Below are 24,206 nucleotides of genomic sequence, written 5' to 3' on the forward strand. Positions count from 1 at the left end.
GAGGTGCGGCTGTTTGATGTGGGGAGGGGGTGGGATGCGTTTCCCGAGGGGGCAGACGAGGCTGAGGCTCCCGACCCCCATCAGGGCCCCCCCGCTCCGTTTCCCTGCTCCGGGTAAAAGATGCCGAGTGACAGCGCTGCCCCCACCCATCACATCCTGTTAGCAGGAGCTGGCCCGGGGGGAGCAGCGCTGAGCCCCGACCATCCTCATCCTCAGAGCCCCGCGGGCGCAGGGGCTGCATCCGGCTCTGCTGGTGACATCCGAATGTCCACCCGCTCAGGGATGGCGGGGACTCGTTCCCACCTGGGTTCTCCATCCAGCAGGAACCTCTGCCTCCATCTGTGCCCCCTAGTCCCTCTCCTGTGAAGGGCGCGCAGGGGACTGTGCCCAGCACCCCCGCACTGATTCCCGCGCTCACACAGGATCCGAAGCGATCACCCTGCTGCCCCGGCTGCCCGCGGGGTTAATGATGGCACAGCTAATTAGGGCAGCTCAGCCCCTCCGGAAGCGTCCCCAGAGCCCCCCGAGCCCCCCGTGACCCGGGTCGGGAGCAGCGGGTCTCTCACAGCCCTTTGTGCACCCGCCGGGTGGGGACCTGGTGGCAGCCCCGAGGGCCGGGGCTGTTAATTGCAAAGAAAATGAAGATCTGCCTCGGCTGAGCGCTGTGTTAGCGAGGGCTGGGGGGAGATGGGGCCGGGAGGCTGGAGGAGCCGCAGATCTGCTCCTGCTCTCCCGGGCTGCCTGGGCGCTGGGCACGAGGAATTTCGGGCTACCCTTGTCCTCGCCGAGGTTCAGCCAGAGGCTGCAGGTGTTCGCTCTGCCCCAGGGCTCAGCTGAGCTAATTCCCGAGCCTGCCTCCCCCAGAAGTGAAAAATCCCCTAATGCCCAGCTCTGCTGCATTCAGGGCCAGTTTTTACCTGGTGATTCTTGTGTCAACATCACATGGCAGCTGAAACAGCTTTTCTGTCCCTCGTGCCTCCCCTGCTGATGTTTTCAGAGGGAGCTTCTCCTCGGTGTGCGAGCCCATCCAGTTCCTGCCGCTCCCTGGGGTCGCTGTCACTTCCCCTGGGGACAGGGTGACACACTGGAGTGTGCAGGGCACAGAGGCAGAACCGTTCAGGTGTGCTGGAGCCCCTGCTCAGGCTCCCACCCGCCAGGGCTGTGCCGTGGCTGATGAGCTTCCCAGACGGACCGAGGGCTCAGGAGCTGCTGTGACCCACAGTGACAACATGGCTTCAAAAGCCATCGCAGCTCAAGCCAGGCGTTCCCCCAGGATCAGAAACTCGGGAGCAGTGGGAGCTGAGACCTCACTGAGTTCTTGTCACCACCACCCTGAGAATGTGACCCTCACAGCCCCGTCCCCTGCTGCAGCTCCATGTGCCCCTGCCCAGGTGGGAAACGCCCCCTTTGGCTCCTACCTGCGTCGGTTCCGCTGTCAGAATGGGTGAGGGTGGAGCACGGGCTGCAGGAAGCCACGAGCCGGCGCTGCCAGTGCTGGCCGCTCTCCCAGGGACGTTCCCGGTGCTCCAGGCCCTTGGGGATGATGGAGCAGGCGGCACCGGGCGGGGAGATCCAGCAGGGCCCAGCCTGCTCTCTTTTTTGGTGGAGAAAGATGCAGAAAGTGAGGCTGTAAAAAAGAATCAAATCCATCCAAGAAGGTGCCAGAGCGCTGAGCAGCCGCCCCCACGCCGGGGATGTGCAGGAGAGGCTCAGGGGGGACCAACAGCCCAACTTTGGGGTTAAAATATGAGCTGAGAGACGTGGGCACGGCCTCACCCCAGCTGTGCTTGCACATCTGGCAGGGCCAGCCCTTCCCAGCTCCCAGCAGATGCCGCAAGCACAGGCAGCTCTTGCCTCCCCTGCTGCAGTGCAGGCAAGGGGGAAGGGTTGGGGTTTGCTCCCCTTCTCCCGTGTGAGCAGCCCTGGTCCTGCTGGCAGCAGTGGAGCCCAGATCTGGCTCCCAGCACTTGCCCTTGGCTACTGTGCTGGTGAGAGAGCCGGCAGCACCCACAACAGAGCTCGGGCTGGTCCCAAATCACCCGTCCTGGAGCCCCTGCTTCCGCCCTGGTGCCAAAACCATCCGGGTTTTGCCAGATGGGAGAAGGGAAGGAGGTTGCTGCTACCTCAAAACCTCCCCCTGGCACCCTGAACCCCAAGTGCCCTGCCTGGGGCACAGCTGATAGCTGCCCTTCCCCGCCGCCCATCCCAGGGATGGCTCTCTGCTCTCAGTGCCTTACTGGAGTGCCCACGATGGGACCATGAGTCCTGACGTTCCTCCTGCCCCACCCTGGGACTGCCGGGCGGTGGGGAGGGCTGGCAGCTACAGTTATGGGCCTTGGTTACATCTAAATGAGAAACCTCAGCCCTGGCTTGGAGGATTTTGTTTCCTTGGAAGCAGGAGCAGGCAGGAAATGAAGAAAACACGGCCCTGCTGTAAGTGTTTTACCAAATGCCGGAGGCAGCGGGAGGCATTTCCCAGCACAGCTCAGCCTCGAGCATCATCCCCAGCCAACACCACAGCCATGGCTCTGGAGGCATCAGATGGTGCTTCCCAGGGAGGGTAGTCTGTCTGAAAGGGCTGTGCTTGGTGGGAAACAGCAAAGTTCAAGGAAAGGGGATCAGCAGCCTCCCATTTCATCCCTGCTGCCGCATGCGATGCAGAAGGGTTTGTGCCATGAGCCCATGGCTGTGCAGGGACCAGCAGGACCCTCTGCTCCCCACAGCAAGCTCCCAGAGGAGCAGGCTGCCATGCTGGCTCAGGGCTGGGGCTTTGTCTGACTGCATGGGGAGAGTAATTCAGCCCTGGCCACAGCCCCAGCTCCTGCCTTAAGCCCTGGCCGTGCCGGCACTTGGCCTTTACAGAGCGGCTGAGCCCGGCGCAGAGCTGCTGCCCTGCCAGACTGCAGAAACTTGAGCTCCAAATAACATAATTCCTCTGGCACCCCGTGGTTATTTGTGAGCTGCTGTGAGCAGATGGAAGAGTTACAGATAAAGCCATCCGCAGCACGGGAGCCGATTGCCTTCCCCACACACCCGCGTAGGCAACGGCAAAGGCAGGGAGGAGGAGAGAAAAACCCACCAGGCAGCAGGAGAGCGAGAGAGAGTCAGCCATTTCTGAGGGGCTGAGCTGCCATCTCAGCACACCTACGTGTGAGGAACGGGGACTTTCTGCTGGCATGGGGCCCTCCCAGGATGCTGGAAGAGGGGATGCTCTCCCACCAGCCGTGGCTGCTGGGGCAGGGATGGCAGTGCCAGCTGGGGGTGACATTGGCACAGCGGAGCTGCCACATGCCGGGAGCGCAGGCTGCTAACGCTGATCCGAGCTGGCAGCGCCTGCACTCGCCTCGGTCCCAGAGGGGGAATTAAGGGAGAGAAGCTGACGTCAGTGGTGGAAAGGACACGCAGCCCACTCGTCCAAGGCAGCCAGCAGCATCTTCTGGGTGTTGCTAACACCACCTTGAAGGAGAAAATTAAATAGGTCTTTGGAGACAGGGACTCCTGTGAAGGCACAGCCTGGCCAGCTATGATCCTGTGCCGAGCACCATGGCAGAGACTGAGGGGCAGGAGAGGGACCAAAGGCCGGGGCCAAGGTTGGTGTGCCAAGGCTGCAGGGCTGTGCAGACGCTGCCTCAGCTGCAGCAGCAAAGTCTGGGGCTCACACCATCCATCAGTCACTGCTGGGCTTCTCCTCCCTGCACCCAGCTGAACCTCGGCCTCCAGCAGCTCCCCAGCTCCCTGGAGGGTGGGACCATAGGGCCCTGTGAGCTACCCAGGAAGGCAGATCTGGGACTGATTCCCTGTTGTTTAGGGGGTTAAACCAGCACAAAACTCACCAACACCCCCTGAACTCTGATGATGACTTCCAAGGGCTGTCACTCCAAAAGCACAAGGCTATATGCCCTGCACCCCAGAAAAGCAGAGGCAGCACCTGGCCACAGCCACACCCATCCAAAGGCAGCCAGGAGCTCCAGCTGCTCCTCCTAGGCTCCAGCTGGAGCCAAGAGCTGGGACATGCAGCTCAAGGGAGTGTGGAAGCCCCAGAGCTCCCTCCTTCCCCTGCCCTCTGCGCCCCAGCATGACTAAAGGCCTTGCTTGTTCAGGAGCTGGCAAGGCCAATTAATCTAATGAGGTTTTGCAGCCAGGGACCGTTGTGAGCCAAGAAAGGCACAGCGCTGCGGAGCGAGGCACTGGTGTCTCCTAAAGCCAGGGGAATTTGGCAGAGCAGAGCCTGTGGTAAAAGCAGGGGCAGGAGCAGCAGGGACAGAGCCTTTTGTTGCTTTTCACCAAGCAGCAAGAGAACAGAACCCCACAGAGCAGGGCCAGACGAGGCACCTGAGCTCAGGGCCAGCAGCCACCGCTGCCAGGCAGCCACTGCATGAGGGACCTGCAGCTGCGAAATGGAGGCAAAAGCTCCAGCAGCCCCTGCCCAGCCCAGCTGCAGCTACTCTGCTCTGCAAGATGGAGCCTGGGCTCATTCCTAGGGCAGTGAGGCTGGAGGCTGCACCTGGATGGGGCTTCCTTGGTGCTGTGACCCCCAAACTTCCACTGTTAACAGTCCTCAGCCCACCCTGGCACGGAAAAGGTGTCTGTGCCAAAGGTGTTTGCCAGACACTCGGGATGCACCAGCTTCCCTCGGCCTCCACCTGGGCAGGAGGCACCTCCAGGGACATTGGCCTTCCCAAGGGCCACGCTGGTGGCACTAAGGACACAAGGACAGGCATGACTGGCTCAGGTGGCCCCAGAGCTCCCAGGAGTGATCTGGGTTTGGCCAGAGCAGCTGTGGCTGCCCCATGGAGTGTCCCAGGCCAGGCTGCACAGGGCTTGGAGCAGCCTGGGATAGTGGGAGGTGTCCCTGCCCATGGAAGGAGACGAGCTCTGAGGTCCCATCCTGCCCAAACCTTTCAGTGACTCCAAGTCACACACAAAGCCACTGCAGCTCCTGTGACAGCCAAGGTTCACACCCTCCCAGTGACACACACAGGCACTGACTGGATAGAAAGGTTTTATCAAGTTTTAAAAAAGAATCAAAAAAATTATTTCTTTTTTTTTTATACATGTACATTACAAAATATTTGCAGTTGGAATCTTCATCCAGGGGTTACTGAGCTGATTATTAAAAACAACAAAACAAAGCAGCAGGAAATCTGGCTTATACAGCAACCGACAGGAGAAAGAAGCACAGACATTACATGGGAATAGAGGAAGCAGGATCTGCACTGGGATGTGCCAGAATGGAGCAGGGGTGGGCTCTGATCCCCCACAGCACTGCCTCCCTACAGAGCCCGGCCATCAGTGTTTATTCTGCAGGGGTAAAAACAAACCTGACAGATACATGGTATTCTGCTCACATGTCTGGGGGGTTTTCATCCTTTCTTCTTCTTTCTAAGCAGAGTTTCACTGCTGAAACTCCTTTGGTCTGAAGTCAGGAACCCCCTGCATCCTGAGAGTATCCATCCAACTTGGCCCTTCTGCCCCCAGCCTGGCTGGGTCTGCGCAGGGCATTTCCCATCCCTCCTCTCCCACCTTATCTCCTGCTCAGCAATAAACCCCTAAGATACAAGTGGAATAATTACTCTTATAAATATATTTATGTCATGTAGGAAAATAAGGCACTTCAGGAGGGGTTACAGCATGTCTAATTCTATGACATTCTAATCAGGAATAAAAATGGGTTAGTTTCTGAAGTGAATTAAAATGAATGTTAATACAGTAATAAAAACATTGGATCCACTTCCACTTCAAGGCTTTGTTTAAAAAGGAAGAGAAGAAAGCACCCCTGAAATCCAACAGCAGTGAAACCTGACCCGGGGCAGCTGCATCTGCCCTGCCAGGCAGCTCTGTCCCAGAGCCCCTCCAGGGCAGGGACTTCCAAAAGAAACACGTTAAATAAGTTCATGTTCTTAAAAAAAAAAACAAAAAAAAAAGAAAAAGAAGAAAAAGAAAAAAAAAAAAAAAAAAAAAGACAATCCACTCTACCCTTTCCCTGAAATGACACTGTGCACGGTTCCCCAGGCAGCAGGGAGCTCCGGGAGCCCCTGCCCTGCTCTGGCAGGGGAGGAGGAGCAGGGAAGGGCACGGGCTGAGCCCGAGCAACTCTGCCAGCCGGGGGAGGGCAGCGGGGAGAGGCTGCAGGCACTGCGGGGAGCACACCGGGAGAATAATTAACCGGGAACCAAGGGGAGGGGAGGGGAGGGGAGGGGAGGGAGGGAGGCCCGGCCTGCCCGGACCTGCAGCCAGCGGCTCCCAGGAGGCTGTGATGGGGGGCAGGAGGCCGTGGTGGGGGCAGGAGGCCACGGTGGGGGCAGGAGGCTGTGATGGGGGGCAGGAGGCCGTGGTGGGGGCAGGAGGCTGTGATGGGGGGCAGGAGGCTGTGGTGGGGGCCAGCAGCTCGGGGGGAGCAGCAGCTCCTGCCCTGGGCTTTGGGAGATGCTCGTGGCTCGCCCCAGCCCCACAGAAGGGAAGCAGTAAGAGCCCAAGACACGAGGGCAGAGGTGGTGGGGCAGCCCTGCGCTCCCAGCACAGCTGCTCTGCCTTGCAAAGGTTGCTTTTGGCACCTCCCCTCCTCCCCTACTGCTTTCAAAAACATTGAGCTCACTTGGTGGCCCAGAGCTCTGTGATTTTGCAACCACACTCAGAGATGGTCCCTCTCTAGAGCAGCTGTCTCTCAGAGATCCCCACACAGGCTAAGCTTGCTTGGCAATCAAAGATTTAGGGAAAAAAAAAAGAAAAGAAAAAGCAGGAATCAAAGGAGATTTAAAAAACACTCCAACAACCATCCTCCCCTACCTGTCCACAACCCTTCTGTTCAGGATCCTGCAGTTCTGAATCCCGCCCTGGGATGGGGTTTGGGAGCAGAGGGTGTTCCCAGCATCCCTGCTGCTGCCTGGGGGCCAGAGCAGCACCTCCACCCACAGCTGCCCATACAGCAGCACCCTTGTGCAACAGGCAGAGAGCCCCAGGCCTGACACACATCCATGGGCTGAGAATATGGCACTGCTCCCACAGCAACACCCGCTCTCCTCTCCCAGCCAGGGCTGAGTCTAGTTAAGGCAATCTCAAATTCAGCCAGGTCTGGCATCTATGGGCTCCTTGCCTCCCTGTGTGATCCTGCTGTCAGCCTGGCTTAGCTCAGGGCCCGTTTTCCTCAGAACTTGTCTCTCAGAGCAGCAGCACGAGGCACTGTCTCTCTCATCCCCTCACCCAGCTCTCAGCAACCATCCCCTCGCATTTCCAAGTCTCTCCACAGCACTCCAGGGGTTTGTTCCCCCTCCAGACCCTGGCATACTGCTGCTCAAGATGTTCCCAGCCCAGGGGGATGCCTGGCTGCCCACGCCCTCTGCATCCTGCCTGCAGGCACAACCCATGGTGCAGCCACCAGGGAGCTCTGGGGTCTCACTGCACCCCAGCCCATCCTCCAGGCCAGCCCTGCCCCGGGCAGGATTAACACACACACAAAAGGAGTCAGTAAGAACTCATGGCACAAACTGAAGCCATCAATCAACTCCCAAGCAGGATTTCCACCAAGCCTCGGGCAGGGCCCATTGTCCCAGGTACCAGCAACATCATTAAAGGAGGCGAGGCAGGGAACAGGGACAGGCACAGGCTGGTGAAATACTTTAGGAAAGGGAGAAAGATGGGAGAGTTGGTCTTAGTGGAACTCACATCCCACAACAGCTGGACCCATAACCTCAAAAAGGCTTTGGAATTGCTTTTTGCATGACCCTTACTGAGTCATGTCCAAATTAAAATACGCATCAGGGTATCTGGGTTAGATTTCCAAGATATGCTCATATTCTATGTAAGGTAACATAAAACAGCAATAAAACTGAGGTCAGCTAGTTCAAATTCCCCATTTTCCCCTGCCAGTACTGGATCTATAGTGAGCAGCCTGGGAATTAATTCACAGGGTTAGTGAGGAGAAAAAACGTTCTCTTAAAATTAACTAATGAATTATAACAACAAAATTAGGGTAGGTTAGGTCTGATGTAACTGATGGGCAACTCAGTTCACACACACGGTGTTTTTAGGCACACAAACTCCCCTCCCCAGGGAAAAGGGAGAAGAAGCAAAGGCAATACCAGCATTGAAGGCCCTGTGTTAAAGCATGGTCACCCCACTAAAAAAAGCACCTCTCAAATTGCCCTGGCAGGGCCAAGGACCACCACAGTGCCTGGTGTCCAGAGACCCCTCCCCACCCATCTCCCTGTCTTAGGCACTGGATTTGGAATTTTCAAACACAGTCTCAGCATGAATTGGAGAAAATCAGCCTGGCAAAGTCTGGCCCCTGCTCAGAGCTGACCAGAGATGTGTCTCAGTGGGGCAGTGGCTCTGCTCTCCCAGGAGTGGAGCAGAGGAAGCATCCTGCCCTAGTTTTACATCCCTCTGTGCAAGTCTCCTTTTGGCAATGCAGTCCAGGAGATTTGAGGAAGGTAAAGGCAGCTTCTAAAAATAAAAAAGTCCCTCCTTACACTGCACCCAAGGCACTCAGCAGCCTGGGAGCTGGGAAGTGCACCCCACACAGGGTGATCTGGAATTAATACTCAGGGGTCAGGGGGGAAAGAACTGTGCACTATTGCCAAAAACCTGATTATTTGACAGTGGGATGCAGCAGAGAATTGACATTTAAAGCCCATTTTCTTGCAGCACTACCAGTATTCACTGGCAAGGAAGAGCCATCAGATCAACTGTCTGCTGTTGCACTGAGAAAACCAGCTGAAAATGTCCTTCATCCAAAAGGCCACATGGCCACAACAGGATCATCCATCTTTACTTTAAAAATCCCTCAGGATGGAGGGTTTATGTATGCTCTGCCTGGTGGCATCAAAAATCTGGAGGTTAGCTCTCTTTTAAATAAGCAACCGTTACAGCCCCTCCAGCTAAATCCCAACTCTGCATCCTCATGTCCGTGAGGAGACCTTTTGGAAAGGCAGAGCACGGATTCCTGCCAAAGCTGGAGGGGAGGCACAGGGGAGATATGCTGCTGGTTGTCTGAAAAACCCTTGGCACATCTTTGGTTAGAGGATGAGAAGGATGTGGTGCGAGGCTTGGCCACCTGATTCTGTGAGAAGCGAGCCCGGGAGAGCAGGGGAGGAGGGCTGGGAGCACGGCTAATCCGACCACTCGTCCTCGTCGAACTCGGAGGAGTCGTCCTCGGAGTCGCTGTACTCCACGGCGATGCGGCGCGACAGGATGGTGGCCACGTCGTTGCCCACCACATCCCGCTTCTCCTGCTCCCGCTGCTCCTCCACCCGGCGCAGCTGGAAGCCTGGGGGAAAGGGATGGAGGGGATGGTGCTCAGGTCTGGGTCACACTGAGATCTCCTTTGTGGCAGTGCTCAGGCTGGGGTAACGCTGGGGTGACAGGCTGGGGAAACGCTGGGGGTGACAGGATGGGGTAACCCTGAGGGTGACAGGATGGGGTAATGCTGAGGGTGACAGGCTGGGGAAACGCTGGGGGTGACAGGCTGGGGAAACGCTGAGGGTGACAGGAGGGGGTGACAGGATGGGGTAACCCTGAGGGTGACAGGATGGTGTAACACTGGGGGTGACAGGATGGGGTAACCCTGAGGGTGACAGGATGGAGTAACGCTGGGGGTGACAGGATGGGGTGATGCTGAGGGTGACAGGCTGGGGTGACAGGATGGGGTAACCCTGAGGGTGACAGGATGGGGAAACGCTGGGGGTGACAGGCTGGGGTGACAGGATGGGGCAACCCTGAGGGTGACAGGATGGGGCAACCCTGAGGGTGACAGGATGGGGCAACGCGGGGGTGACAGGATGGGGTGACAGGATGGGGTAACCCTGAGGGTGACAGGATGGGGTAACGCTGGGGGTGACAGGATGGGGTAACGCTGGAGGTGACAGGATGGGGTAACCCTGAGGGTGACAGGCTGGGGTGACAGGATGGGGTAACCCTGAGGGTGACAGGATGGGGAAACGCTGGGGGTGACAGGCTGGGGTGACAGGCTGGGGTGACAGGATGGGGTAACCCTGAGGGTGACAGGATGGGGAAACGCTGGGGGTGACAGGCTGGGGTAACCCTGCGGGTCACAGGCTGGGGTAACACTGGGGGTGACAGGCTGGGGTAATGCTGAGGGTGACAGGCTGGCTCAGGAGGGGGAATGGGAAGCAAATCCCTCCCCCTGCACAGGGGAACCCACTGCTGGACACTCCGCAACAAACCTGGGTCACACCAAACCCGGCCCTGCCACCTCCAAAAGCGCTGGGGGAAGCATAAAGCCCAGCCAGGGGCTGCTGAGAGTGGGCAGACAGGAGGGAGCCCAAGGGACAAGCCCGGAGCAGGAGGCAGCCCCAGTGCCCCAGAGAAGCTGCCGAGGGTCTGAGAGGCAAAGGACACTGCTGGCACTGAACAGCACCTCACCTTGCCGAATGGCCGACAGCAGATCGCTCCTGGCATCGCTCACCGCGGGCAGGGACGACTTGGGCTTGGACGAGGAGATGTCCGAGGGGGGAGGAGGGGGCGGGGGCCCGTCCAGGCCGGCGGGAGCCAGGGGCGGGGGGCCCGGCGGCGGCGGGGGCGGAGGCGGGGGCGGCGCGGCCCCGGTGCCCGGAGCCGGGAGAGCACCGGAGTAATCGAGGGCTGGGGCAGGAGGGGGAGGCGGAGGGGCGGCAAACTCGGGGTGAGGGGGGAAAGAAGGGGGCGAGGGCGGCGGGGGAGTGCCCGGGGAGGGGAAGCCCATGGGGGGCGGTGGAGGGGGACTGTTCTCCATCAGGGGGGGAGGAGGAGGAGGAGCTGGAGGGGGAGCAAAGCCCGGCCTGGCTGCCGAGGGGGATCCGATGGGAGGAGCTGGTGGTGGGTGGCTCGGGCTAACCAGGCTGGATCGTTTGGGCCCTCCAGAACCAGAACCTCTTTGGTTGTCTACAGGATAGCTGTGGCAACAGAACGAGAGAGACAGGGAATTAGCCCTGAGGCCACATCAGACTGTACAGTCTCCGTGTTAATGCAAATCATGTGTGTTTGCTGCAGTCCAGACAAAAAAAAATCCCAGTTCCAGCTCTAACTAATGTTTCCATGAGATCTCACTCCTTGGTTTCAGCTCCCTCGCACTGTTTCTTTTGGCCTTCATCTCCAGAAATAGGAAAGCTTCTAGGGATGGCAGGAATGCTGTCCTCCATCCCATCTCCAGGCTGACAAGAGGCCAGGTGGGCACACCTGAGCTCGAGCAGCCTCCCGGCCCCAGAGCTGCCATCAACCTCCTGGCCGAGGTCAGGCCTGTGGCAGGCAGGCAGGGATCAGGGATCAGGGGTGTGTGCCGGGATAACCTGCCCCAGCAGGGCTCTGAACACCTGCTGGGAATGGATCTCCTCTCTGGACTTGGAGCTGCAGTGCAGCACCCGTGTCTCGGTGAAGGGGAGGACATGGGAACCCAACCTACTCTTACAGAAAACACCATGTGTGAGAGACTGAATCTCCTACTGTGGGGGCTCTGCTCATCCCACAGGACTCCACTGCCTGTGTTACAGAGTGACATCCTGTGCAAGGGAAGCCCCAACCTGATACCTCCTTCCATGGGACAGAAAAATAAGGTACATTTGCCACAAAAACATCACCATTTTTAACAGTGCTGATCCAAAACAGACTCCTGGAGATCAAATCTACCTCCCAGGGTTCCTTAAAAACAACCATCAAAACAAAACCAGAGAGGGGAGATCTGTGGGATTGGGCAGAGATCTAAGCAACTGCAGAAGGCAGTGAGAGCTTCATCTGAGAGCTGGTGTGTGCTCTGCCCGAGAGGCACAGGCTGCAGAGTGCAGTGCTGGCTCTCTCTGACACATCACAAGAGCCTTTGCTGCAGCATTGCTGCCTTTGGATAAGATGGAGAGAAGCCAAGCAGCCTTGTCTATCAGACAGACTTTCTCTTGTTCCTCTTGACTGTTTTCATGTCTTTAAAAAAAAAAAAAAAAAAGAAAAAGTCCACTTTTGTTTTGCCCTTTGCGTCTTGAGCCACTGCTGGACCGTAACTCTGGAGGTGCCTGGGAGTCACAATTTCATTCAATCCCAAGGAAATGACTGAACTTGCACCCAAGTCTCTGGGAAGGAGGCAGCTGCTGTGCTCAAGTCTTTGCAATTTAAATACATCTCCATCTCCAGTGCCCACGTTGTGTGTTTCTCACAGATCAGAGCAAAAGAGGTTAAAGAAGCTGTTCTTTGCAAAGCTCTCTCATGGAATATCCTGAGTAGGAAGGGACTCATAAGGATCATCATGTTCAACCCCTGGCCATGCACAGGACACCCCCAAGAATTCCACAATATGCCTAAGAGTGCTGTCCAAATGAAGATAAGGAAGAGAAGTCCCTGCTATGGAACAACTGCATTGGAAAAGCATGGCAATGGAGCCCAACCACCCACTGGGACACTGCTGTGCAATGAAGGTGCCCTGGTTCTCCCCTTCTGCTAGGCATGGTGATGGTGGCTGGGATTCACGGAGAGCTCTGCTGCCTGTGCCTCTGTCCCTGCCTGCAGTTGCATTTCCCTTCCAGACAGGAGCATTCTGGTTCCTATACAACACCCATGAGGAAGTTCTGCTGAACGATCTCAGCCTGTCTCATGTCATCCTTTTACACCACCTCCTACTCCCCGTGAGAGCAGGGATCCTTAGGCTTACCTAAACTCCAGCGGGGGTGGAGGCAGGCTGTCATCGGGGAGCGAGGGCGGCACTGGCACCAGGGGCTCGAGCTGGGCTGGGGGCGGGAAGCAGCTCCCGTCCATGCTCTCACTGGAGCCGATGCTGCCGTTCTGGTACACCACAGCTGGGGGGAACCTGGGAGCAGCAAGGGGAACTGCCTGCTCAGAGAGCTCAGGGCAATGGCTAAAGCTTGGTTTTCCCCAGAGAGGCTGGCTGCCCCATCCCTGGCAGTGCCCAAGGCCAGGCACTTGGGGCTGGGAGCAGCCTGGTACAGGAGGAGGCATCCCGGCCCATGGCAGGGGTGGAACTGGATGGACTTTAAAGCCCTTTCCAACCCAAATCAGTCCATGACTTTACATCGTTTATTTCTCAAAGGCTCCTATATGGAGAACCACGTATACCTGTATGTGTTTGCTCTATGTAATTCTCTGGCTAAAATTTGCTCAGGTGCTGCCTTGTATATGGCTGCTGCACACCAGAACAGCAGGAGTGTGTATTTTAATAAACAAGCAAACACCTGAATAAATGCATTTTTCTTAACACTTGATTTTATAAAAACACTTAGAAGTGTTTTTACCAACTTGGACTTTAAAGAACTTGCAGTTACACTGAGTATCATCAGTGGCAAGAACAGGAGATACTCAAACATGCCAAAAAATAAGCTCGAGAATAGAAGATTAAAATGGAAACTGCAATGCCATTAAAACAAGTACTCAAAGCTGGAATAGTACTGAGAAGAGACTCTCATGCTTTCAGTGGACTTATTTCACTGTGGAGAGGGGGAACCACCCTATTTTTGGGGGCTCTGGACCCCAAGTGAATCCAAATGCAAGAACACACTCACATGAGAAAAGAGAGGAGCAAGAAAATGGTGCTGTTGTGCTGCTCGATTCCCCAGCTAGAAACCAAACCTGTTCTCCTATTAAACTAAAAGCAAGTTTTATTTTTAGCTGGAGAGTGTGATTTAAAGAGAGATTTTTTTCTTATATGAAAGGAAGCTGCAAGGAAGAAGAGCATTGTGGGGAATTCGGTCTGCTTCCAGCCTTGCTGGTGTCAAAAGTTAAATGAATTCCCAAGCCAGAAGTGCTAAAGAGAGATCTGTAGCTTGAAATACTTGGATGGGGACAGCCCCCGCTTCAACTTTGGGGTGTGAAGAGCCATTTGTGAGATGTAACAAAGCCATCACACAATGGCACAGAGGTGTGAGGGAAGGGCACTGCTGGGGCAGAGCCAGAGCTCCCAACACCTCTGTGCCCACAGGCAGAGAGAGCAGCCAGAGCCACTCCTGCCACCCTGTTCCAAGCTGCAGCTCCCTGATTTATTTGGCAAATTTGCCATCAGCAGGCGGATTTACTTTGGAGAATCTGATTAGTGGCAGTATCGACCCAAGGAGCTGCAGCTCAGGGTGAACTGCATCCCAATCACCCAACCCAGAGCTGCTTACCCAGCAGGACCGTGCTTGTCCTTTGACTCCACAAATTCCTGCCCCATTTTCAGCTTCTCCCACTCCTCTTTCCGGGTTTTGATTTTCCGTGGATTCACATTTCCTCGGTTTGGATTCTCCTTTTTCTCTTTCTAAGAGAGGAGGAATCAAACACAAGCTTTACTTTGCTTGGAATGCACTGGGAATAGAGAGGGACAGGACAGACCTGGAGCAGTTACAACAAGACACATTCTCAAAAAAGATTTTTAGTTTACTTTCCTGATTGTTGCACTCTCCAAAGATCTTCCATATAAAAAAGCTGGAGCACACACAACATAAAAAATGCCAGACAACATCAGGTTGCCCAGTGCAGCCCAGACAATGCCATCATCACCCCCTAGCATAAGCAGCTTGAGGGCAGAGTAAAAGCACAGCTCCCACACCAATTTAGCTTTCAGTCTCTGTGTCCAGAGACCCAAATCTCAGCTCCACCCTGATGGTGTTCAGTGTTCTGGAGTGCAATACGGACACTCACCCACAGAGAACTGGGCTGTAGATGGCCTCACTCAGAATTCTAACACACCCTAAATCTCTTCTTTGTTATTTTTCACTGAAGAATCACAATCTGTTTTCATGCTTAATACTCCAGTTTCTCAAAAGCTAAATTAAGTATGTTAAGACTACATCTCTTACGTAATAATTTAACATTAAGGCCCAAAGACAATGGCATTTGGAAAAACCAGTTAGAGGTATCTTTCTTCTTTTTTTTTTTAATTAATAAGGATGTGGGTAAACCATATAAAAACTTCCCTGAATTGATCCCATAGGAGTCCAAAAGTACAAACCTGAATTTTGGATAGAAAATTTGGAGTCCAAAATTTATTAACACTTCCCACTTCCTATTCTCCCCTTCCTCACCCTATGTTTCCGCTTTTCCTTCATGATATCCTTGGTGTCCTGAAGCATTTTCTCCCTCCAAAGGTCGAAGAAATATGAAGGATCTGTGTAGAATTTAAGCGCCTCTTTGCCATCGTCCCTGGAACAGGGAGAGGAGAAAACCACAGACAAGGATCAGCCCTACATTTCTCTGAAGGAAGGCACTGTCTCAGAGAGTTCAGAAGTGCAGTGGGATGGTGCTGTTTTTGCCTCTGCCCCCATTTCAGAGCAGGAAAAGACCCCATCCCAGCCACCCCAGCCCTCCCAACCCCACTCCTTCTGCCCTCACACAAACCCTCCACTGCTCAGCACCTGAGCAGCTCAACTGCTCTGAGCAACCACCAGGAGAGCAGCAGGTCTCTCACTTCAACTCCCTTTTGTTTGTGCTGTATTTTGGTGTGAAAAAGCCTCCTCCTCCAGCTCAGGAACCCTAAATCAGAGCAGCAGCGTCCTTGAAGCTCCTGAGTGAGTGCACACAGACTCCCTCTCCTCCCACTCTGCAGTGCAGCCGCGTCTGGCAGGAGACAGCTGCCTCCAGCTATCTGTAATTACTTTTTACCTGCTCAGAAGATATTTATGGATGTGGGATAAGTCTCTGGATTCTGACCCCCTTTACTTCTGCTACCCACAAGATGGAATCAGAGTGGGACTGCTCAGGACTGGTTACACAGCCAGTGTGGGTCCCACCAGATGGCTCAGAGCAGGCACTGGGGCCACAGGAAGCAGCAGCAGCAGCTGCACCCGGCTTGGTGAGAGCCTCCTCCAGGTGAGAGCTCTGCACCTCACACTGCAGCTCTCTGGAGAGGAACCATTGGGCCAGGAAGGAGCAAAGAAAAAAACCTCATCTGCAGCACACCCAGCACGGCTCTGCAGTGCCAGCCACGCCTGGCCCCAAGGCTCTCACTGAAGTGACAGCAGAAAACCAAAGAGATCATTTTCTAGCTATGTTCATTTGTATGACCTCAAAAGCAAAGTTTCACAGAATCCAAAGGATGGAGATTTCCTGGTGGATTTGTTTAGCGACTCAGTTTCCCAGTGGCAACAGCTACTTCAGTCCAGCACAGCACAGGAAAGGAGCTCCCCAGAGGCTGGGAGGAAGAGGTTCTGGTCTGCAAGGGAACAAGAAGGTATTGCAGCCCTACCTGTAAGGTGAGAGGATGTTGAGAGGTGGAGGGGTATTACAGCTCCTGTAGGTTTCGAGCACAGGCACAGGGAGAGAATCTCTGTCAAAGAGCTTCTGGTCCTGAGTGGTGGAGCTTTTGAAGGCCTTCCTGGTGTTAATGCCTTGCAAGGAGACTGTAAGGAAGAGGAGAGAACAAGTGAAGAACAGCTTGACCCAGGCCAGCGACACTGAAGCCCAAGCAGTGAACATCTGATTTCAGTTGGAGTTCTTGGCATGCTTTGCAGTTCCTAAGGTCAGGTTCCTTTTCCCACAGACCCCTGGGGAAACCCAACAAATCTCCCAGTGCTGCCAAGATCTGCTGCTCCACCAGCACAGCTCTCCCTCGAGTGGCCCTTGGGCTTTGGAAGCTCCAGCAGCTCCTCCACTGCCCCCCAGTGCTGGAGAGTTAGTTCCCACATGGAAAGTCACTGAAGAGCAAAGTCAGAAAGGCTGTCCCAGCCTGTCCCAGTGCTCTGCTGGGAGCAGGGCAACAGCCCCTGGGCCCCAGAGAACACACTCCAACACTCATGGCAGGGTCATGCTGCATCAACCACGCTGACTCGAGGAGAACCTTCACCTGTGCTCCACTCCATTACCTTCCTCCTCTTTGGGATCCAGCTGAGTGACTTTGACTTGCAAGCGGTCAACTCTCTCCACGAGAATATTCACCCGAGAGGCAAAGGTGTTGGCTTGAGTAAACAACTCTCCAAATATGTCTTCTGCAGATTTACCTGCAATATTGAAGTGTCCACATTACCCTTATGAACCACATCAGACCACACTCAGTCTCCCACTTGTTCGCATGAGTAAAGAAAGAAAGAACCAACCACTCTTCTTTTCAAGCTTGTCAGTGCTGAGTCTAAAATCCAGGAAGAAAGTGCTTTGTTCCACCAAAACCTGACATTTCCAAGGGATCTTCAAGCAATAAGGAAACAATTGAGACATACTTTAAAGTCTATTAAAGCAACAAACTAAAGAGGGCTGACAACACTACACTGGTCTGAATGGGGATGGATCTGAATGTCCTTTAAGATTCTCTGCTGTTCTGGTATTACACAAGGAAATACAGTTAGATTTTTATTGCTCTGGAGACTCTCAAAGGCTCCCAGTGTCCAGCAGGCCTGCCTCCAAGAGAGCTGGCACATATTTAAGCTCAAAACACTCTGGAAGTAGAGAGCAGAACCAGCCTTGGATGCCAAAGCTGGAGCTGCAGCCACAGCTGACAGCATTGACCCTGCTGCTCCTTCAGGTGGCAGTGTCTGAAAAATTGATGCATTCACATTGATTCTAAATCAAAACCAAAGGGGAACTTCTCAGTCAGGGACTGTCTCTGGAACAGCTTGGACTACCCAGTGGGCTGCTGCGACCAGCACCATCCATGGCTGGGGCCATGAGAGCACCCAGGGCTCAGACCAGGAGCTGCACCACTCACAGGAGTGACAAAAACACAGCCCTGTCCTCAGGAGCTTCAAACCTCCAGTGCAACAAGAGATGGCCACAGATAGACAGAGGTGGGAGAGCTGAATAAACCCAAGAACTTGCAGTGAGTCCTGTGTTTCTGTTTGTCCCTGGGCACAGCCCAAGGCAGGGAGCCCCAGCCATGAGGACAGAGCAGGGCCGACTTGGCACTGGGCACAGACACAGCCCCTGGTGCTCCCACTGATGGGAAACATCTCCAGCCACGGCTGCTGAGGGCAAGGCTGCTCCCAATAAGCAGTCTGGTTTTGAAGTGCATCATCATATGGTCAACAGTTTGCTCTGGAATCTGTTACTCTTAAAGATTCTCTCTGACATTCAGGGAAGAAAAACCAGTTGGAAGTCTGATTTCAGCAGCAATTTTGGAAACGTGGCTGTCTGCAGAGTCAGAGAGATAAAGCAGCTCTTGCACGAGGGCATCTCCAAAGCCCAGCTGCACAAATATCCCCATATCTAACCCCACATATCAACTCCTTGTTCCTGCTCCCAGGAGACCTCCTTACACTGCCAAGCACGGCGAACAAGCCAGGTTAAAATTCAACTTTCTCCACCCCTTCTGGTGGCAATGCCAGGTCCAAGTTTTTGTAGAAAGCAAATGCTGAAGGTTAACTTCAACTGACCTCTTCCTTCCACTCTCCCAGACAATGCAGACTGCACAAATGCTCAATTAACAAACCCAAATTCATGAGAAGGATTTTAGATTTGGAGATCTAAGGTAGCTCTTGTTGTAGCCATGTTTCATGAAGCAACTTCCATTTTCAGCATCAGCACAGACCAGCTCTCCCATTTGAGCAAAGAGAGCAAAAATTTATCTGCGGGAAAATGTGAAACCTTCCAGCAACAACTCAAAAAAATAAAGTTTTAATTTCGCTTCTACTTTCACAAGAAGTGAAAAAAAAATCTGAATTTCACAAGGAACTGCAACAAGCACTAGGGGAAGAATTAGGTTGTTGGTTTGCAAAGTATATTTCAAATATAAAATAGTATATAACAGCATTTTCTATGCTGGTTTTGACCCTGAAGAGAGAAGAAGAGATGGTCTGTGCTCCCTTGCCTGTGTAAGTGCACCTGGAGTTATCACCCAGCATCTCTCACATCACCTGAGCTTCACATACACTTTTAGATGGGGTAAGACAGAGATTAATTTTTTAGTTTAGTTACTTTGACTGTAAAAGTGCAGCCTGCAATCAGAATTATCTTTGTCATGCACTGGCAGGAAGACAGACGGCATGATTTAATAGGTCCTTCCATCTTTAGCTTGTGGATTCTGTAAAATCACACAAAACCGTGCCTCCGACTTATACAAAGTGCTCCCAGCTGCGATAGTAACGAAGGGTAAACTCACTGGAATATGAAAGTTTGACAAGATTTATGTTTGCATCTTTGTAAAAAGACTGTGGTGTACCAGGCATGGCTGATTATTCACTTGACAGGGTTGTCACAGCCTACTGAACCTGCTCTACGCTCCTGTAACAGTCAAGGTGCAAGAAGAGAGAGGATTTGTTTTTCGGAGGAGAGAGGAAAGGGCGGGGGGCAGAAGTGTGGTCATTTGGCTGTGAGTTTAAACACTGCTTTATTTAAAGCACTGCTGACCCTGGGGAAGTGGATGGTGCTCACATTTCTCCTCTCACACCAAGGGTCAGCAGCAGGCACTTCTCCTCAGCTCCTCCCAGGTACCTGGGACTGCCCCACAGCTTCCACCTTCTCCCCCCATCCCCACAGCCCAGCTCCCAAGGTACTTTCCCAAAGAATCCAGGCTGTGATTTGGCTCCCAGCGCTCCAGAAGCAGAGAAGCTCTGGATATCTGTGCAAAGAAGGTCTGAAGCTGTGGGATGTGGCCAGGACTGTCACACTAACCCACGGCGTGGCTCTGATCAGGGATGGGCTCTCCCTGCAGCTGGGCTCTGCACAGCTCTGCTGTTTCCTTCCTCACCATTTCACATGCACGAGATGGATCTCCCTCACACTCACAGCCATCCTGGCTACCAGAGCTAACAAATGAACAACGAGGGCCAGTTGAGCGCGAGCACAGAGCCTGGGCTGCTTGTGCAGTGACATTTCTCCAACCCAACAGAATGTGACACCGAATGGCAGCAAACACGGGCCCAGATTTCAGTGACAGCCATGGTTTGCACTGCTGGAAAGAGCCTGCACCCAAACTTTGCCTGCCACATGGCGGAAGGCAAGGGCTTGCTTTGCAGAGCAAGCAGAAGGGCTTGTAAACACCCCAGAGAAGCTGAACAATAGATTAATTTGGTTATCAAAGTCTTGCTTCAAGGACAAAGGTGGTTAATAAGAACCCAGAGCATTTCAAGAGTATGGAGTCATCCCGGAGACACCACAATTAACTCTTTGTTTCTCCTATGGCATGTAGGCCTGTGTATTCCCTCCAGCCTTTCCAAGGCTGTGGGTCAGCCCACTGGAGAGCTGAGCCAGGCATGGCTCCAGCTCACGCTGCCATCGGAGTGAGCAGCCCCAAACCACCACTGCTTTGGAGGCACCACTGGAGTCAGGTCTTTGGGTCTCACAAGGCAACAAACAGCAGCAGGGGCAAAGAGGAGCTTCCGTGTGGGGGCTTTCATTATCTTTCATTAAAAATAAGAGTACTGACATGGTGTAGATTCCACAGAGTAAAGCTCCATTTAGTAGTGCATACAATTACAGGCACGTTCTCTGACACAAGATCCTGCCTGCTCCGAGAGCCTCCCATTTTACAAGCCTGAGTTGTGCTCCATCCTTCCATCTGCAGTTCCACTGCAGCCTCTCACATGCACACACACATACACACACACACCCCTCCCCATTTTCTCTTAGATAGGAAGGCAGTGGGACCAGGGATATGAAATTAGCATCAGATTTCTTTAGGAAAACATTTTAGCATTACCCAGGGAAGGCAGATGGGGGAGAAATAAGAACACGAGAGTAGAAAGGGAGCTAAATAAAGAGCAGTAGCGACTCCTGAGGGCACGGCGCAGGCTCGCCATGGTACTCACTCAGGCTGCCCAGCTGTCGAATGACATTTGCCAGGGTGATGTTGGTCACGCATTCCAGCTCGCTCGGAACGCTAGGCAACGTCTGACGGCACAGGTGCCTTGGCTCAATGTTCCTCGTTACTAACGGCATGGTGGACCTGCTTCAGGCACTGTTCTGAAAGATGAAAAACAACCCAAAAAAGAAACAGGAAAGGATTACTCAACCGCAAATTCCAGGCACACCAGAGCCATGGTGTTCGTTTTTCCTGCTCTCAAACGGCTTTACTTATAAGCCTTCTTCCCCCTCCTCCCCACCCTGAGCAAACTGGTTCATCAGAAATAAAGATCCTGCTGTTCTCTGACTCGCAGTGACACAGAGCCCCAGCCCAGGTACAGAGGCAGAGAGGGAGAGCTCCAGGCTCGCCCACACTTGCAGCGCTGCTCCCTCGCTGCCGCCCAGTGCCCAACAGGGCTCACACAGCCACAGCTCTCAGGAGCTCCTCCTCAGAAACATTCCCAACTTGCACTCAACAGCTGCCTAAACCACGGAGATGAAGACGGGAGATGTTATTATACAAATACCAGAGAGAACAGAACAGTTTCTCCCAGCACACCAACCACACGTGGTGCCTCCCTCCTGGAGCAGCACGCCCGCCTCTCCTGCAACAACAGGAAGCGCTTGCAGCTGACCAGGAAACTTTCTGGTGACTGTTCCTTATCCTGCAGGCTGCACCCCTCTTCCCTTGGGAAATCCCCCGGGGATGAGGTTTACACTGCACCATTGTTCTCGGGCTAGAGCGGTTTGAGGCTGAGGGAGCTCTGATCAGGATGCAGGACTGGAGTGTGCTCAGAAACAAGTCAGGGTTGATTGTACAACAGGCAGGACAAACTTCCAGTTCTTTAAAAAACTAATAAAATAAAAAAAAAACGGAAAAAAACCTAAGTGTCCGGAAGTTAAGCTTTGGACAGAAAATGCTTTTATGTGCAGGTCAGTACCCTGAACTAACAAAAATCTCCTTTGCTAGCAGGCGCAAACGTTGAAGCATCCAACAGCTCCCTCCCAGATGGTGCAGCTCCAAGAGGGAGAAGGAAACCTGTGTGACTAGCTCACTACAAGGAGCATCATACATGCCTGAAATCTTTAGGACTAAGTGAAAGCAAATACATCCCATGTTCTTGATTAATTTAGAAGGGGAAAGAATCACTTTTCTAGGTCAGCTGAGGAACAACCCAAGAGAAGCAGGCAGCTCCCATGTGATAGGCATGCGGATCTGCTCGGGCTGGGTGTAAAAATAAAACAGGAAGCGAACAGCTTGGGGAACATGGCTTCCTGTCACCACCAGCAAAAACCCAAGAACCATAAAAAATCAGCTGTTTGCTCTTGACTTTGAGCCACCCTTTGATAGTCTCTGTGGCAGCTGGCAGCTTATCTTTGAGGTCCAGGAGTCCTTCCTGGATGCTTTTCTATCAGGGTGTTAAGAGGAAGAAGTGGGCATTATCCCTCCTAATTACCACAGAAGCCAGATTTTGAATTGCAAAATGTGACCCATTAAGGCAGAGGAGTTCAAGAGCCACAGCACCGGGCTCTGGGATATCTCCCAGACAAGCAGATGTAGGTTGCCACCATTTTGCAACGCCTCTACACGAGGGATTTCACAGCATCTCAGAATGCCAGGCTGGTTCGGGTTGGAAGGGACCTTAAAGCTCATCCCTGTTCCAACCTCCTGCCATGAGACCAGGCTGCACAGAGAGGGTCCCCAAATCCAAGCACCTCACAGAGCCAGATCTGCATCCAAACAAATAAAAGCAAGACCCTCTGAGGATGGAGCCTGTGCTGTCTCCCCGTGTGCACTGCAGCCATCAGTAGCTGCTGGGATATTTAAAGAACAGGGTGAAGTAAGGAAGGGCTCTGACCTTCCCTTCCCAGCACCCTGTGTTTTATTGATTCCAGCCCAAGCCCTACAATCTTTTGTCAGCTTTAGTGCTTCATGCCAGACAAAGTTTCCCAGCTCCCCCCAGACTGCAGTCTGCACCAACAAGCAGCTCTCATAAACAAGGCAGCATTTGCAGGCTGCTTGCATCCAGCTTCTCCCTGTGCTTCCCCAGGGCTTGGCCAGGGAGCACACACGGTGGGATCTGCAGAGCTGGAGTGGACAGCCTGCCTGGAAACCTTCCAAGGTGGAGGACAGACAGCAGGAAAATAGCAAGAGGAAAAATAAGCCTGGAAGTGGGGGGTGAGATGTGAGCATACTGTATAAAAGGAGACAAAAAAACCCCCAAGATGATGGGCAGCATGGGTGGATAAATGCAGGTAACACTGATCTCTGCAAGGATGGGTAGAAACTGGGAGCAGTGCCTCAAATACTAACAAAAAAAAGAGGTTCCGGATATGTTGCCTGTATATAGACACCCCAAAAGTGTTTGTCCTCAAGGCATGTTTTGAAAGTAAAAGCAAGGAGGAGTGGTGAGAATTGCTTTTCTTAAAAGAAAAACTCAGGTAGAGCACATGTACAGCACAAATTTGCACTGGTGCAGGACAGCAGAGATAAAGGCTAAGGAACAGACTCCCTTTACAGTCCAGCTCATCCTCCCAGCCACACTCCACTGCAAAAGGGGAGTTTTGCCCTCATGATCACAGCAGCCCTTCCCAAGGCCACAAGGACAACTCTGCCGCCCTAAACCCAGCCAGGATCCAGCAGACTAAGGGATTAAATGAACCCTGTGGAGCACTGGGGATGAGCAATGCAGGAAGGGCAGGATGGGCTGGGGACAACCACCCTGCTCTCCCAGCAGCTTTTGGAGAAGAGGCATTTTAAAGCAAAAATTCCTCTCTTCCAAGTAGAAGGATGAGGAGCTTCAAGATTTTAAAAAGGATGTCTGGGACCTGCAAAAAGAACAGGTGATGCCCACAAAAGAAGACTGTGAGACCTTGCTTTTTCGTGGAGTGTTTGGAGGGTAGGGACAGAGATAACAGCTAATGGGCTCCTGTAAAACCTTCATGCCTCGTGAGTAGGTGGGACAAAGATTAATAGTGTGGATGGGAAAGTAAGCGGTGTATTTCAAAAGCAAAAGTCAGGTAGGGCAGAAAACCAGGTGTGGAGAAGGGACAAGGTATGAGAGCAAAGGGGGAAGGAGGAAGAGGAAGCAAAACACTGGAGGCAGCACAAGGCATGAGCTGGGGGCAGGGAGGAGTCACAGCAAATGGAAGAGGGACAGAGCTAAGAAAGCTTTCTGGGAGGCTGGGGTTGTTATTCTCGAAGAGAGCCATTAAGAGGTGACTGGCAGGGCAGTGCCAAGCACAGGCCAGCCAGAGCCACCCCACTTTGTGCTCAGGCCATGACAGCACAGCAGAACTGCAGCTGCTGGCCAGCCTGGTCACCAGGCATTAGTCACTGTCACACAGTGACCGCACACCATATATTATAACTAAATCCTACCATTCAGATGCAACTTAAATGAATTGCAAGGCTGAAAATCCTTATCTTTGGGGCAAAGATAAGCATTTCCATTTGCTTATGAATGCTGGAGATTAGATTTGTTTCAGGAGTGCAGAGTTTTGGGGTGCAAACACTGTTTTTAAAGAAGCTACAA

The 24,206-nt window shown here is 53.4% G+C and overlaps 1 protein-coding gene across 1 annotated transcript in view; it reads right to left on the bottom strand.

Annotated features, from left to right (window-relative positions):
- Positions 1–4,985: 4,985 nt before the first annotated feature.
- WASF2 (WASP family member 2) overlaps positions 4,986–24,206 on the bottom strand; it is a 31,800-nt gene continuing 12,579 nt past the window's right edge. Inside the window, exons 2-9 of the mRNA XM_056509213.1 lie at positions 20,637–20,790; positions 16,764–16,898; positions 16,148–16,301; positions 14,988–15,105; positions 14,091–14,221; positions 12,626–12,781; positions 10,381–10,889; positions 4,986–9,265 (exon numbers count right to left, since the gene is read on the bottom strand). Of these exons, the coding sequence (XP_056365188.1) occupies positions 9,108–9,265; positions 10,381–10,889; positions 12,626–12,781; positions 14,091–14,221; positions 14,988–15,105; positions 16,148–16,301; positions 16,764–16,898; positions 20,637–20,766 (1,491 nt within the window). The 5' untranslated portion in view covers positions 20,767–20,790 and the 3' untranslated portion in view covers positions 4,986–9,107. The remainder of the gene's footprint in view (positions 9,266–10,380; positions 10,890–12,625; positions 12,782–14,090; positions 14,222–14,987; positions 15,106–16,147; positions 16,302–16,763; positions 16,899–20,636; positions 20,791–24,206) is intronic.

This window comes from Oenanthe melanoleuca, chromosome 23 (assembly GCF_029582105.1).
Source record: "Oenanthe melanoleuca isolate GR-GAL-2019-014 chromosome 23, OMel1.0, whole genome shotgun sequence".
In the NCBI taxonomy this organism is placed as follows: Eukaryota; Metazoa; Chordata; class Aves; order Passeriformes; family Muscicapidae; genus Oenanthe; species Oenanthe melanoleuca.